At 36.7% G+C, this 16,411-nt stretch overlaps 1 protein-coding gene across 1 annotated transcript in view; it reads left to right on the top strand.

Annotated features, from left to right (window-relative positions):
* The window catches only part of birc6 (baculoviral IAP repeat containing 6), a 212,235-nt gene that overhangs the window by 29,773 nt on the left and 166,051 nt on the right, over nucleotides 1-16,411 (top strand). Inside the window, 11 exon segments of the mRNA XM_008125474.3 lie at nucleotides 6,950-7,099; nucleotides 7,657-7,882; nucleotides 8,331-8,491; nucleotides 9,705-9,836; nucleotides 10,877-11,008; nucleotides 11,223-11,401; nucleotides 12,492-12,622; nucleotides 13,716-13,877; nucleotides 13,961-14,092; nucleotides 15,068-15,165; nucleotides 15,538-15,685. Of these exon segments, the coding sequence (XP_008123681.2) occupies nucleotides 6,950-7,099; nucleotides 7,657-7,882; nucleotides 8,331-8,491; nucleotides 9,705-9,836; nucleotides 10,877-11,008; nucleotides 11,223-11,401; nucleotides 12,492-12,622; nucleotides 13,716-13,877; nucleotides 13,961-14,092; nucleotides 15,068-15,165; nucleotides 15,538-15,685 (1,651 nt within the window).

Raw genomic sequence — 16,411 nt, 5'->3', positions numbered from 1 at the left:
GCCAAATTAGTAAATAAAAATGTAATTATAGAGACTGTGCTTATAGCAGTCACTGATACCAAAATCCTTTCAATTGTTCAGCCTTCCTCTACTTTTCATGCTGTTAAATATCCTTCAAAAGGCTGTATCTCAATTTTGACCTGGTTTCACATTGGTTTCTGCTAACCATAACTCAAGAATGTAAACTGGATTTATTGCTTGTTTATTTGTTTGTTTAAATATCTAAACATACAGATAAGTGGTAACTGTCTTTATGATCAACTCAGCAGCACAGGTATCAACTCCGAAGCAGACTAAGTGCTGAAATTACAGGCTGGCTGTTTAGATATTATGGTATATGGTTTGGCATTGTGACTTCATTCAGCTATACTGTTTTACTGTTAAAGGCTCAGATGAGTTCAGGAATTTCTGTGTTTGTTCTGTAGAGGGAGTGTGACTGCAGTTGTGGAGTTTGTTTCCAAAAGGTTCCAAACCCATCAGAACAAATTTTACAGGAATTGAAAAAAATGTGCTGTGGATATGCGTTCTTTTGCTTTCAGATGCAATTTTCCAAGCCTTCTGCCTAAGTGATTTGATGTATTTTGATGGTTTTTACCTGTACATAATATTCTACACCTAGCCAACAATGTGCTGCTACCTATGACTCATTTTTCTTTTTTTCTTTTTCTTTTTTTAAAATTTGGTATCTTTTGGAAACAAACTCCACAATTGTTTTGAGTATAGAAACTGGGATTTCCATGGTCTTGCATTGTATAATGCTGCTGAAACTTCCCTAACTTTGAGATGCACCAATTATATACCTCTGAAGAATAGGGGAGATTGCAAATAACTCATAGTGCACTTCTGGATATAATTATTCAGCTCTCTATTGGCAGCATTTATTTAATAAGAAATCTTGTCTTGTGCAAATTGATGTTTTCGTAATCTCATTTGAGATTATTGTTTATTGCCTATGTTTTGTTTTGCACTTGTATTTTGTGTCACACCTTGAGTGTTTTGTGAGTCACCCTGAGTCCCTTTAGGAGATGGTGGCAGGATATAAATAAAGATGATGATGATGATGATGATGATTATTATTATTATTATTTGGATGCGTAATTAAGAGTTCAGGTCATTCAGAATTAAATGTCTTAGGTAGTGAAGTTCGTTTGCAATTTACCAGTCTTAGCCAATGTGCTGTATTTGATTGCTTTAAATATATGCATACTAGCTGTGCCCTGCCATACGTTGCTGTGGCAAAGTGTGGTGTTATGGGAAATAAAATATTAAAGAATTGATGGCAGTTAGTATATGTTATTTCCTAAAGCTTGTGAATATACAGTATTTCTGGTTGTTCCTTTTTTTTGTCTGATGGAGACAAGTATGAATGCTGCAATTAGCCGGAATGATTAGCATCTAATGGCCTTTCAACTTCAAAGCCTGGCTGATTCCTGCCTGGAGAATCTTTTGTTGGGAGGTATTAGTTGTCCCAGATTGTTTCCTGTCATGTAGCTTGAAACCCTGGCTGATCCCTGCCTGGAGGAATACTTCGTGGGGATGTGTTAGGGGCCCCTGATTGTTTCCTATCTTGTAGCTTGACCTTGGCTGATTCTTGCCTGGGGGAATCCTTTGTTGGGAGGTGTTAAGCTGTCCCTGATTTTTTCCTGTCTTGTAGCTTTGAACTCTGGCTGATTCCACATGTTGCTGTGGTTTATGGGAATGCTTTGTTGGCCAGGTGGAATAGCAGTGAATAGCCTTGCAACCTCAAAGTCTGGCTGTTTTCTTCTTATGAGAATCCTTGTTTGGTGAGCTGTAATACAATGGAATAGGCTTGCTGCTTGGAAGACTGGGTACTTGCATTCTATGGGAATTTTTTTTGGGCTGCTAGAATTGCAATGAATAGCCTCAAAGCCTGGCTGCTTGCTACCTAGGGGAATCTTTGGTTGGTTAGCTTCAATAGTACAGAGTAGTGATTTGGCGAGTATGGAACACATCTGGCTACCAATATTAAAAAACTGTAAAATCAGGACAGTAAATAAAGAACACCACTCAGAAAACAGAGGAATTTCAGACATGAAACAATCAAGGCCAGCTAACACCTCTCAACCAAAGATTCCCCAAGTAGGAAAAAGCTAGTCTTTGAAGCTGCGAGGCTATTCAATGGTAATCAAGGTGGGCAATTGGGTCAAGTAGAAAAGAGTTGTTTCTCCCACCGATGTTCATGAGTATGTGTGTGAATATATAGGTATGTGTATGTTTGTGAGTATATATATGTGTTTACAGTGATGTGTGTGTATAGGTGTGTGTGTGTGAGAGAGAGTGTGCATACTCACACTGAATCCCTCCCACCTAGCTTTGCTTCCCAAGCGGGATCCTTTCCCCACGGGGCTTCCCAACTGGGATCTGGCCAGAACTGAGAAGCAGCCGGCCCGGCTGGGTAGACGCCCTTCTCCCACCTCTTCTCCTCCCCTCCCCGGATCTCCTTTCCAGGCTGCCTTTCTCTCTTTCTCGCCACGTCTGAAGTGAAACTCAATGAAAGCCGCTGCTTGTTCTTCCCTCTCGGCTCTTCTGTCTTCCTCCATCCTCCACCCGCTCATCTGCCAGAATTTTCCTTTTTGCACAGCTCCAGTGGGAGGGAGGGAGGATGGAAGAGCTGCAAAAGAGGCGTGTGCCAGGAAGGGGAGTGGGGCACACTTTGACAGAAAAGCATCTGACTGAACTAAAGGCGAAAAGTGTCTCTTCACACTTTTGGAGTGGCTCATAGGGCCTCTGACAGACAGCGACAAGCCGGTGAGCAGCTGGGTGCCTCCTCGTAGAGGGCAGGATAGGGGGAGCTTTCTTGCCTCGGGGGGGGGGTGTGTATGCGCGCATGTCATCTAAATATCCCTCGTGCAGGAGGACATGGGGAGTTTTTGTAGCATTTGTGCTGTATCATCTTCTTTCTTTTTTGGGTCTTTAAGTCTTTGTCGCTCTGTGTTTATGTTTTTTTTGTTCATGGTGGTCACTCATTGGGTTGGTAGGCGTTTTGTGGCTAAATTTGGTGTCATTTGGCCCAGTGGTCTTGTTGTTTACTCTGTCCTACAAATGAACAGTATATTTTTATATTTATAGATGCACCCTTACTTTGAACAGTTCTTTAAAATGGAATCACCTGTCAATTTACGGCAACTCTGTGAATTTCATGGGGTTTTCTTAGGAAATGAATACTCAGTGGTGAAATTTACCTGGCATTCTTACTTTACCTGGCATTCACTGTTGGTATTTTATCTAAGTGCTGACCTAGGTAGACACTGCTTATCTTCCAAGATCAGATGGAATTTGGTACCTTGAAGGATTTAGATCCTTTAGGCAGATTTTAGTTGCAATCAGGATAAGCTTGAAAAATTGATCCATGTAGTGGATGGTAAACACTTTAATTTGTGATTGGGAAGGCTACAACTTGTGATACAAGCCTCATGTGGTAATGTTTGAAGATGGAAGAAGGCAAGCAGTGGCAACAAAATAAGATTTTGGAGCATTTTGGATTTTCAGAGTGCAGATGCTCAGTCTGCAGGAACACTGGAAAATGTTTTGTGTATCCAAGGCATACATTTATGCACATACACAGACATAACTTTTCAAGGACTAGTCCATTACCCCGTTGAGTAACATTCTTGGTAAATAACAATTAAAGTAACAATTGAAGTATCAAAATTATAGACCTAATTCCAAAGCGGTATATTTTATGATGGCAATATGTTAAAATTACACAAAAAGTTACTAATGGTTTAATGAGTTATCAAGTTTTAGTCACCATTTTGAGCCAGAAACAAATCTAATGGAAAATATTTCATTAGGCAGTGGGGGCGCCATCTTGGGAATAATGAAGGTTAGAGGCTGTTTGTGTGCTGGGAGAGGCATTCTTTGAAACTCTTAAGCCCTTCCTTCAACTGGTAAAAGTTTCATTCAAGGGCAAGTTGTGGTTGTAGAGGTGCCCAACAAGAATAACACTTATCAGTAATAGAGTGTATTTGTGTAGTAAGTGCTGCAGAGCCTGAAGAAAGACATACTTAAAGTGTACTAATTAGTTTAATTCAGTATGCAGAATTCAAACCAAATATTATGTGTGTGGAGGGGTGTGTGTATTTTTTTAGTTATTTGAAATGGCTTTAAATTGACTTTAAATGAAATGAATGAAAAGTATTAGAGAAGGTCTTAATACTATAAAATTAATAAAAATAATGGTAATAATTATCACCATTATTCTGTGCTGAGGACATTTAAAGAGTTTGGTTTGGGTCTCATTAGATAACAAGGAATTGGAAGAGGTACAAAAGAGGCCCCTAAAGGCCTAAAAGACAGTATCTACATTATGAATAATGGCATTCAACCAGAGTTAGAGCTTTAACTGAATTGCCAAATGTAGTTGTTTCATGTACTAACAAGTACAGTAGAGTCTCACTTATCCAACATAAACGGGCCAGCAGAATGTTGGATAAGCGAATATGTTGGATAATAAGGAGGGATTAAGGAAAAGCCTATTAAACATCAAATTAGGTTATGATTTTACAGATTAAGCACCAAAACATCATGTTATACAACAAATTTGACAGAAAAAGTAGTTCAATGCGCAGTAATGCTATGTAGTAATTACTGTATTTACGAATTTAGCACCAAAATATCACGATGTATTGAAAACATTGACTACAAAAATGCGTTGTATAATCCAGAACGTTGGATAAGTGAGACTCTACTGTAATTCATTTTGCTCCAGAGAATAAATAATATAACAGTTTATTCTTAGTCTTCCAGTTGCCAGAATTTTTGAAATGTCAGCAGTCCAAACATATATTTGATTTATTTTTGCTCAACACATGCTAAGGGTATAACCTTGCTTGTTGGACCTTACCAAAGTTCTGTTCAGTTGAGGTCTCTATCCCAAATAAATACCTTGGAGCCTGTGGCCCTCCTGCTATTCTGGCCTCCAACTCCCAGAATTCATGGCCATTTACAAGCTGGCTAGGGCTTCAGCGAGTTTAAGGCCAAAACAGTTGGAGGGCCGCAGGTTGTGCAGGTCTGCCTTGGGGCAAGAGATGGCAGGAAAAAGGTCTTGTTCTATTGGTAAACATCTAGATAATTAGCAGTAGGTTAGCAAGGCCTTATGACTACATTTGTGTTATAATAGCAATAATAAAGTGACTCTTCTAAAGTCTAAATGATAAGCTGAAATAAAGAAAATGGGGGTGGGGTGAGATCAGGTATTTTCATTTGAGTTCTATTCTGGTATTCAGATAAACTGTTGGGCTCATGACTCTTTAAGTGTACAATTGGTCTTCCGTGTTTTCTGCAGTTAGGGGTGCATGATTTCTGCAAAAGTGGAAAAAATGTGAATGTCTTAAACCCTGTCCATACAGATTTAATATGCTGGCCAGCTCAGAGCATGGAACGCATTGCTGTGCACATGGGAGCCTGTCTTGGCCTGAACAGCTCCTTCCCTTCTTCTTTCTTTGACAACAGGGCTGAGCAAATAAATATACAAATAAACAAGTAAAATACATTACAGGAACATCTGAACTGAATAATCTCATAGAATAAATTGAAAGCAAACCATCTTTAGAGGATACCATAGTGGAAAAAGCTTGAATCATTTCTTGGGAAAATAAGGACTTCAACTGACATCAGGGGGGATTTGATGTTGGAGCATGGAACCAAAAGATACAGATACAAATTCACACCCTCCCATTCTTTGATGTGTCTTTCCTTAAAAAAACTACAGTATTTAGAAAAGTCCCAAATAAACACAATACATACTTTTCTGTTGAACTTTGTACATCACATTTCTTAATAAGGATGCTCAAAAGCAGAAAACCTACCATGATTCCTTTGTGTAGAAAAAGTGTATATACCTATACACACTTACAATATTTCTGATTAAGAATTCCCCATCTATGATTCACTGACTGAGCTTTGTAGTCAGGTAGTTACTGCTGCACAGACAGGAAATCAGTGTACTTTTTCTGGACTTAACACATCATCATAACTAAATGTGGGAATCATGTGGTCCTCCAAATATAGTTGGACTACAATGCCCAGCAGCCTTGTCAGCATCTCGAAAGTTGAATAATCCTGAAATTTGCAGTACAACCATAACAAGAGAGTTGCATATTTCCCACTGCTGCTTTGCTATAACTTTTTAATAACATTTCATAAACAAGGTGTTAGAAGGATAAGTGTATAAGGTAGGAGGGGTAGAAGAAAAAGGAGAGATCAGCTCAGTGAGAAAATATAACTCAACAGAATATAAAGTGAGATTTCTGATGGGTTGTAATTCCACTATCCCCATGCAGCAGTTGAATTAATTGATTTTGTAATTCATCTGTGGAGGGAAATTCCAAGTTGGGAGAATTCCACTTTTGAAGAAGGAAAACAGCACTTTTGAAGGTGTGAATAACAAAATGCACCCCACCCGCAATAGTAATAACTTCCATGCCATTCTCTGTCTTTCTCACAATTTACCCCGAAGACTAAATGTTTTCAGTATTATAATAGGTTAATGATACCTTAAACTGGTTTAACAGTATTAGTCTATTAGTGTTGGTAATCATGAATTCATTTAGTGGTTTCTAACATTTAGCATTGTTAAATGAATTTTCAAACCTAGCATTTCAAGCTCTTCTTAAATATCATGTAAAGTTGAGCTTAGTATCATCTGTGTCTTGATGCCATTTCATTATATACATCGCTGCATAATCTCTCATGGTGATACCAAGGGGACCTGAAAACAACATGTGGGTAAAATAGTTTCCTCTGGATTACGAGATACTCCCTTTCAAATGGACGTGGAAAATTAATACTATACCATCTAAGAAGACCTGGATGTTGCCAGCGACCACACAAAGAATCACTTTGCCAAGAAGCTTGAAATTTTAAAAAAAACCTTGTTTCTCATGGAGTTTCCTGAACTTCCCTTTGAATTTCTAATTATGTTTAGGTGGAGAACTTCATTTTCTTCAGATTGGAGAAACGTGTGATGATGTTGATGAAGCTGATATTCTTGTGGATGCATCTCTTTCGAAAGTGACAGAACAGTTAACAGAAGGCACAAAGCCATTATCTAATCCTTCGAGTCCAGGAATTACAGGTAAATGTGTAATATTAGGCAAGTTATTTTCTTCTGAGTCTTTTTTCATGATAGGCTTTGGAGATTATATAAGATTAACGTAAAGGCCCTTCAGTTTTGTTTATTTTTTGTGTGTTGTGACTTGAAAAACTGCAAGTTGCTCCTGATGTGAGAGAATTAGCTGCCTGCAAAGACGTTACCCAGGGGATGCCCAGATGTTTTACCATCCTATGGGAGGCTTTTCTCATGTCCCCAAATGGAAAGCTGGAGCTGACAGACAGGAGCTCACCCCACTCCCCAGATTTGAACCACTGACCTTTCGGTCAGCAGTCCTGCCGGCACAAGGGTTTAACCCATTGCGCTACCAAGGGCTCCAGTTTTGTCTATGCAAACTACAGTTTTGAAGTTACACGAATTGCTTATATATTTTTCTTACATGTCTGTCTTGTGTTTCCAGTGCTTCAAAAGGGTAATGAAAATAGAATGTGAAAAGCTGAAATTTGTACTAAAATATCGACAATTTAAAGAAGTGGTTTAGTATCAATTGCATCTCCTCTTATTTTCCCCTTTAAAAATAGGAGTTGATCTTCTCGTGGACCAACCATTTTCTCTTGAAACATTGACATCTTTAGTGGAGCTTACCCGCTTTGAAACTTTGACGCCACGGTTTTCTGCCACAGTTCCTCCATGCTGGGTTGAGGTCCAACAAGAACAGCAACAAAGGCGGCACCCACAGCACTTGCACCAGCAGCATCATGGAGATGCAGCTCAGCATACTCGGACTTGGAAACTGCAAACAGAGAGGTAAACAAATGATGGCAGAATATCATACCTGTAATAAAAGATTTTTTCATTTACTTGAATGTTGGATCTCCCTGTGATGATCCTGTGATACAGAGGTGGCGTTCAGTGGGAAAAGTTGCCTTATTTTGAGGCAGGTTTCAGTTACATCATATCTAGAGGTTCCAAAGGAATTAAATTGAGTGACATTTCAAGCTGTTCCTTATACCTCTATTGATTATACTTTTAAGCTTCTATATAAAATAATAGTAGACATCAAAGTGGAATGCATATTTACTTTAGTCAATAGATGTTAGTATTCAAATTAGAATTTGAAACCAGGTGTCATTTTAAAAGTACAGTATTCAGCCTTTTCTTGCTACTCTGAAACAGTTGTGCGTACAAAAGTAAATTTGGTCTGCTTATTTCTGTAGATATCTAATTCACTTTCTTTCCCTGCTTCTTTTTGTAGCAACAGCTGGGATGAACATGTCTTTGAACTGGTTTTGACAAAAGCCTGTATGGTTGGACATGTAGACTTCAAGTTTGTTTTGAACTCAAACATCACTAACATTCCACAGATTCAAGTGACTTTATTGAAAAATAAAGCTCAAGGCCTAGGGAAAGTCAACGGTAAGCTGAATGTAGTGAATGCCTTACTAACATTCTTAATATTTAGGTATTTAAGGGCAGAGTGGATAGAACTGTGAGTGAGTTGAATGACTGAAACTGTCAAAACAATTGATAAAATAAAATCTTTTTGTTCAAAAATTAGCTACTAAATTTCACATTCAGTTGGATTATTTAGAATGGAAGTAATTTGCTCCTGAGCATTCCATAAAATGTAATGTTTTATTTTACTTGATATTATTTCTGGAATATCTTGGTGGATCAGAGTTTTGTGATAAGAGCCTTCAGATCATAAGTTTCCATCACATTGGAAAAAAGGTCTGTTTCCAGTTGTATAAATTAATTATTTTGCAGTTGTTATGATAATGAAGCAAATGCTATTATAATATTGTTTGCTGATCTACATGCTATTTTTTTATTATCTACTTATTTTACAGTGACCCAATTTATTCCATTTTTTTTTAAAAAAGATCAATACTTCACAGTTTATATCAGTGACCTGACAACTAGAACTGAACAAGTTTTACCTTTACAAATAATTGCCATTAGAGGGGCAGGTAGTTCCTCTGTTTCCAGTACTTGAAGTTACATGTATTATACATGTCTGATCTTTAAAGAGGTCAAAGAAGAATAGAGCTACATATGCAGTAATTGTTTGAGCATTGTCTGATGTGGAATAACCAAATGTCTGTGCAGGAGAGAGAAAAAAAGCTGTAACTAGAAGCAGCAATAGTCAGAGCTAGCTCTGGAATATTTGTTGACGTTTAAAATGTAATGGTGGCATTGAATGAGGCTGGGGTTTTTCTCCATCACTTCATTCTTGATCATTTCATATGCCCACAAATTGGAAATAGTTTCTAACATGGAATATATTTGAAAATACAATACCTTGTTCTATAATGTAGGGATAGGCATTTTGGCCTTCGTCTTGATCCCATGCTCTCACCAAAATAGAGAAGTTCTCAGCAGGCATGATCTCTTATGTGAATGTGACTCAACAGAAAAAAAAACTGTCCACTCCTGGTTATAGGATTAACTGTCCGGTGAAACATATTTTTTAAAAAGAAAATATTCAGTATTAATAATAAACTATAAATATGTTGTGGAGTAAAAATATATTCCACTAGAGATTCCAAGTAGAAAAAAATACCAATTAAGAATTCTGAAGAAAAATTGTAGCCATCTCATTGTTTCCCCAATGTGCTTGATTCCTCAGAAGCAGCTGTAGACAGACAGATATCTTTTCCTCTGTCACCAGCTCATCATGTTGAAATGGAAAGGAATGGAAAACCAGGATTGGATGATTTGAATGAAGAAATGCAAAATATTGATGTTGAGGATTCACAGTGTGAGTTACATTTAAATGTAGCACTCTTTTAAAACATTATTTTACCACATACAGATATAGACGATCAAATCCTGTAGGCATTGTAGGTACTTTTGCTGAATTTTAATTTATAATATGTTTCCTAACATTTTGCTATTCTAATCTCTTTGTAATTCCATTGATTTGCTTTATGTATTTTAGTACCCACATTGATAACCAAATATTGGTGGTTGTTAAAACATCTATCAAAATGTCAGTTACAGAGAAAGGATCTTTGGTAGTTACCCTAAAGGGAATACACAGCAAGAGAAAACCTTGTAATTTTCCTGTCTCCCAAAATGAAAAGATTTTAACATTGAAAAAAATGAATCAGGATTCCATGGAGAAAGTGTTTAAAAGGCAGAGTGCCAGAATGAGGGTTTCTTTTATTTTGTTTTCCTCCCATCTATTTGGAATGAAGAAAAATACCCAGAGATACAGCCTTAGAAGGATATCGCTAACCCTAGAAGCGAAAATGCATTTGAAATATACCCTGGACATGTTGTAGTTGGAAATAATTCACATAACAATAATCTTATTTTTATTGTAGGAAAAATATTTGTAGGTATACAAGTGCTGGATGTGATAGATACTTTAATCTAATCCAAATAGTTAATCTTGGGGAGAGCCATTCAAATGTTACGTTCTCCATAATAAATTATGGTAGGAAAAAGCCTGTAATGAACCTGCATACTGAAATTGCCAAACTCTTGAGTATTTTACCTCTATGAATAGATAGTAATATTATTACTTCAATTTTCCTTTTCCTTCATATTTCACTGTATTTTGCACATGTTTAGAAGTTTGTAATCCTACTATTTTATAGGAAACCATGTGATTTATTCTAACTCTGGTTAGTTAATTATTAGAATATCGTATAACAGAAAATCTTTGTTGCCTGCTACATATGAGCCTAGTCATAATAATTTAAAGTCATCCACAATTTTGATGAAATTGTATATCTTTTGAATGTGCTGTTAAATGGCTGGTCCAGTTACTTTTTTTTTTGCCTTGTTTAAAAGGTCTTCGGCTATGTCCCTTCTTGGAAGATCATAAGGAAGATATCCTGTGTGGTCCTGTATGGTTGGCTACTGGCCTTGATCTGTCTGGGCATGCTGGAATGTTGACTCTGACAAGCCCAAAGCTTGTTAAAGGTAAACCTTAAAAAGAAAAGAATGAAAGTAAAATATACAAATTTGGTTTCTCTGGTTGACTCTTACAGTCCAAGAGAAACACCTCTTTGTAAAGGGTCATGCTAAGGAGTAAAGTGTTGATACCAACTTGAAGGATGGTTGTGAAATAAATGTTTGTTAAATAAGGTAACAAAGTAAATATTTTCTGTGTTTGTGTCTGTTTGCTTTATTGTAGGAATGGCAGGTGGCAAATATCGTTCATTTTTAATTCATGTGAAGGCAGTGAATGACAAAGGAACAGAAGACATCTGCAATGGTGGGATCTGGCCTGTTGTGAGGATACCATCTCTAAAACCTCAGAATAGCAAGGGCCATTCACTTGCTTCCCTTCTGGCAAAAGTTGCAGCAGGCAAGGTATTTAAATAACCTTTAGAGAAAGCATGCTCAAGAGACTCTTGCTGCTTAAATCCCTTTTATTATTATACTCGTAACTGTGTAGTTGAAATTTTACATTAAAAACTAACCTACAGGAATTAAATGCAGAAATCATTTAAACCTGGATTTAAAAAATTAACATGATATTCAAGAAAATATGGGCTTTTGATTTCTGGTTGTTTTGTCCTTCAAAGGTTCTTTCATTTCATTGCACCATCGTTGTATGTCATGTTAAACCCATATTTTAATGTGGTGTTGTAGGGTAGGGTTGAATGCAATCTAAACAGATCTCTGAGCTTCACACAGCATGGGAGGACCATTTTGAAAATGTTTTCTTAATTTTTTGCAAATTGCAAAAGGGTTGTAGAAATGCACTGCGATTAATACTGGTTAATATTGTAATTCACATTAGCTGTGGTTATTTTAGAGTAATTTAAATGACAGTTGTTACTTACTTGACTTCTTTAAAATCTAGTTACCATATTTTGGAATCTGAACAGTGCTACAGATTCTGTTTCCTTAAAAATGGAAATAAAACTTGAATCTTTCTGCTCTTGAAAGTAAGGTTAGAGAAGGCATAGAAGTTACAGCAACTCACTCCTGCTCATTCATATTTTGCTAAATGATGGCTTGCTATGACATTGGACCACAGGTACTCTTGGTACTCTTGACTATGGCGAATTTAATGTAGTCAGACAGAGTGATAGTCCAACCTAATGTTCATGGGATGATAATTTCATCATATAAGATAGGTTTTGTTAAAATTGCTTTATATTTTTTCTAAACTTACTATCATAGCTTTTTAAAAGATACAGCGGCAGAAATAAGATATACTGATTTCAGACAGTTTCAAATTGATTTCAGACAGTTGACTTTCTTTCTTGATACAAGTTATACATAAGTACATTATGATACTGTACAGTGTGTATACATATTAAGTAAAATTGCAGTGAAACTTTGTATGAACAAAGCTTTCAAATTACTTTTTTACATAAAATATCTTTCAAGGTGGAAAATATTTACTTGTGAACAGAATATGACTTTTTAAATTAATAACTATTTTTTGTAGGAGAAATCATCAAATAAAACAAAAGTCAGCAATTCATCACGGAAAGCTGACAATCTCCGTGGATGTGATTTGCTTCAAGAAGTCTCAGTAACTATTAGAAGGTTTAAAAAAACATCTGTTTCAAAAGAAAGGTTAGTTTGATATATCTGCCAGTTTACTTCTAAAATATAGATCGGCTTTCAAAGACGATGGAAAACTAATGCATAAAGTAATTTAGTTCAATTATCTTATTTGTATGCTAGTTCAAAAGATAACATTGAATGAGGGATGACTCAAATAGTTTGAGCCTAAGTACCACATATACTCATGTATAAGGCAACTTCATGTATAAGCCAAGGACTGGTTCTGGTAATAACAATATGGATTTTGATGTGACTCAGGAACAAGTTCAGGATCACTGTGGAGAGAAGAAAATACCAATGTTGCCTTGGGGCCAGCAACCCTTGGGATTGCTGCAGCCATTTTCTCGCTATAACACAGAGTAGAGTAACTTAGTGCTTCTTTTAGATTCTCCAGGTAATATACTAAGCTCATGGCTTTTGACTACTTAGAGAAGGGAATTGCTCTCTTTTAGTTACATTGATCTGTTGATAAGTCAAACCAGGTTTTTTGGGTTGGTTTTTTGAGTAACATTTCTAGACTATACATGAGCATAGAAGGTACATTTTAGATAAACAGATAACATTTTCACCCTCCTCTTGCAATATTTTATTTGTGGTATAGTACTGATTTTAGAACAGAGAAAATTCAGAGTTTCCAGAACATCCAGATGCTTAATTTTTTGAAAAATCTATCTCCATTTAGTGGCAAGGGGAAGAGATTTCTGCTATTATATTGCTTCCAAAGAAGGCAGTTGAATCAATTACATAGGCTGAAATATATTGGGTTTGTTTCCTGTAATAAATAAAGACCATTTACAGAGCACCTGGGGTTTTGTTGCCCCTTTTTCCTGTGTACATACATTGATTGCACACAAGGTGACAGGCTCTCTGCAGTAGTTTGTCAGTCTTTTTTTTCTATGATAGAAGCTGCTTTTTTAATCTTGATAAGTGAAATACAGCAAGATACTTTGGTGGAAATAGATAATGAGAGAAGGAAACATTTTAGAAAGATCACTTTCTCAGTAGTGAATTTTGAGCACTATAATATTAAAAACCCTAGTTTTCTTGTTGGCATCTTTCACTTCTGCATTTAACTTTCTTCCTGTGTATTTTTTTCTTGTAGAGTACAGCGATGCGCTATGTTACAGTTTTCAGAATTTCATGAAAGACTTCTTAACACACTTTGCAAAAAGTCAGAGGACCCAGTTGTCTCAGAGCATGCTCAGAGTCTTGTCTTAGATATCTTATGTTGGCTGGAAGGAGTTCAATCCAATGGGCCGGGCAGGTAAAAGAATTTTAGTGTTGTCTTTTGTTAGGAAGTGCTGTTGAGAGGCAATAACTTGACAATCTGTTCTTGTCATTTTTCAGTTCAAAAGAAGCTAATGAGAGCTTACTATCAAAGACAAGAATGTGTCTCTTCGATATAGTACGTGTTTGCTTCTTTGAAGCAGGACGAAGTATAGCACACAAATGTGCACGATTTCTAGCTCTTTGCATAAGGTTGGTAATGATAGCTTCCTTTTCTGTACTTCCTTTAAATTAGTCAAATTGATCTCTTTTGGAAGTTCCTCTTTAGTGTCCTGAGTCAGCATGGTGTAGTGGTTTCAGCAATAGGCTATGATTCTGGAGTTAAGGGTTTGAATCCCCATTGAGTCATTGAATTCTCCTTGATGACCCTAGGCAACAACTGCAGGTGATCATGGGCCTCTGTGAACCATTTGTTGTTTCCTCTGTAACCAGCTATGTGTATCTAGAAAGGAAGAATGAGAAGGAATTTTCAGAGGAAGAAATGGGAGGGATTTGCTTACTTCTCTTTTGGGCATGCATCCATTGCTATCTTTAACTTGTCAAACATACACCTTGACAGGAAAAAAAAATTACCCATCTTTGCCCATCCCCAATAAGTATTGGGCATGTAAGTAGCATGCAAGTTCTCAATGTCATTTTTAGATTTCAGGTGCTTCCCATCATCCCCCAGGGGATTGCTGTTATTCCTGTTCCCTTTTGTTAAAATGACAATAGCCCCTGAGGGGCATGAAGGAACTTTTCACTTATTTAGAACCTCTTGGGCTGTTTTAGGTCCTTGACAAGGCTCTTCTTTAAAAATAGGAAGTGAGGTAGTGAATCAGGATTCCTAGTTTATTTCTTGTTTCTTAAAAATGCTTTTCCTAAGCTGAAAATGGTCCCAGTACATTATGAAAGTACTCACCTTTGGGGTATGGGAGGACATTATTTGCCATTTTAAATATATATATATATATATATATATATATATATATATATATATATAGAGAGAGAGAGAGAGAGAGAGAGAGAGAGAGAGAGAGAGAGAGAGAGAAATGGTTGGAGTGGAAGGAGCTTAGTGTTTTAAGGCCCTCCTCAACCCCTGCTAGTTGTCCATCTGCTGAAGAGTGTTTTCTTCTTTGTTCGCTAAAGAAAAATGCTAAAATGATATTCTATAATGTATTTTTGTAGCAATGGGAAATTTGAGCCAAGTCAACAAGGATTTAGTGCAGTACTTTTGAAGGCTTTGCTTGGCAATATGTCCTATCTACCTGCAGCTGCAACTGGAGGTAAGCTTCATTATTCAAATTTGTGCATACCTAGCCCCCCATCTCCCCACTTTGTATTATAATTTATCTTGTATGCATCACATGATTCCTTACCCCCTGTTTGTTTTTCTCCTGTGTACTTTACGGTACTTCATGGTATTCTTAATGCTACTTTTGTATGCCACTTATGAATAAATGAAATTTTTTCACCTCATTATTTTGTTTAATAGAATGCTGTAAAACTGTGCACCAATATCTGCAAATGTACTAAGGGTTGCTAAAGTCATACTAACTGTCTTATATAACTTAACAGGAAATTATATTTGATTGTAAAAAATACTTAAATATTATGTTAGTGATTGCTTAAATATGTGTTCTGTTTTTACTTTTTAGGATCTGTATATTGGTATTTTGTATTGCTGAATTATGTAAAGGATGAAGACTTGGCTGGCTGCAGTACAGCTTGTGCATCCTTGCTAACTGCAGTGTCTAGACAGTTACAGGATCGGTTAACACCAATGGAAGCATTACTTCAAACAAGGTATTAATAAAAGTATATATACCTCTATCTATCATATATATATATATATATAGAGAGAGAGAGAGAGAGAGAGAGAGAGCACGCATGTCATGATGTATCATCTCTTTGTGCTGTCTAGAAAGAGTTCAGGTTTGATTTGCTCTATAATCAGTTGATTTGTCTTTTTAGCAGTCCATGGTATCCGTAGAGCTTTGCTCCATCAACACATATCAAATGAACAAATGTATCTTGGTTGTTATATTGTCCTTTTCAGTGTCATGAGATACAAAGGGGGCTTCCATAAAAACAGTCCTTATCTTATGAAGATCCTGAGCTTTAATGCTTTGGATATCTTACGTAATATAAATATGGAAATATAGTTTTACCTCAGTTAACAAAACCACTGACAAAAATGCTCCTTTTAACACCCACAGCCCCCCTTTTTCAGCTGGAGGCTTTTAAACACTAGCAGCAAGGAAAAACACAAACTTTCAATGCTAGTGCTTCCTCAGGTGTGTTGAAAAGGAATAGATCTACATGTCTACCCACCAAAATGGGTAATCATGAAGAAAGTAGAGGCTGGTGAAAAAAAAAATCATCCATAGCTATGTTTTTGAAACAGCCTTCAAGTGTCACTAGAAGGTTCAAAATCCCTGGTGGTTTAGTTCTATGTCTGAATATTCATGTGTGGCAGTACAGGAGTATCTGGCTAGCCTCCAGGGCCATATGAATTGCATCCAAGGTTAT

Source organism: Anolis carolinensis, chromosome 1 (assembly GCF_035594765.1).
Source record: "Anolis carolinensis isolate JA03-04 chromosome 1, rAnoCar3.1.pri, whole genome shotgun sequence".
NCBI classification, from domain to species: Eukaryota; Metazoa; Chordata; class Lepidosauria; order Squamata; family Dactyloidae; genus Anolis; species Anolis carolinensis.
Note: the sequence above shows the minus strand (reverse complement) of the source record. Positions and strands in the feature narration are given on the sequence as shown.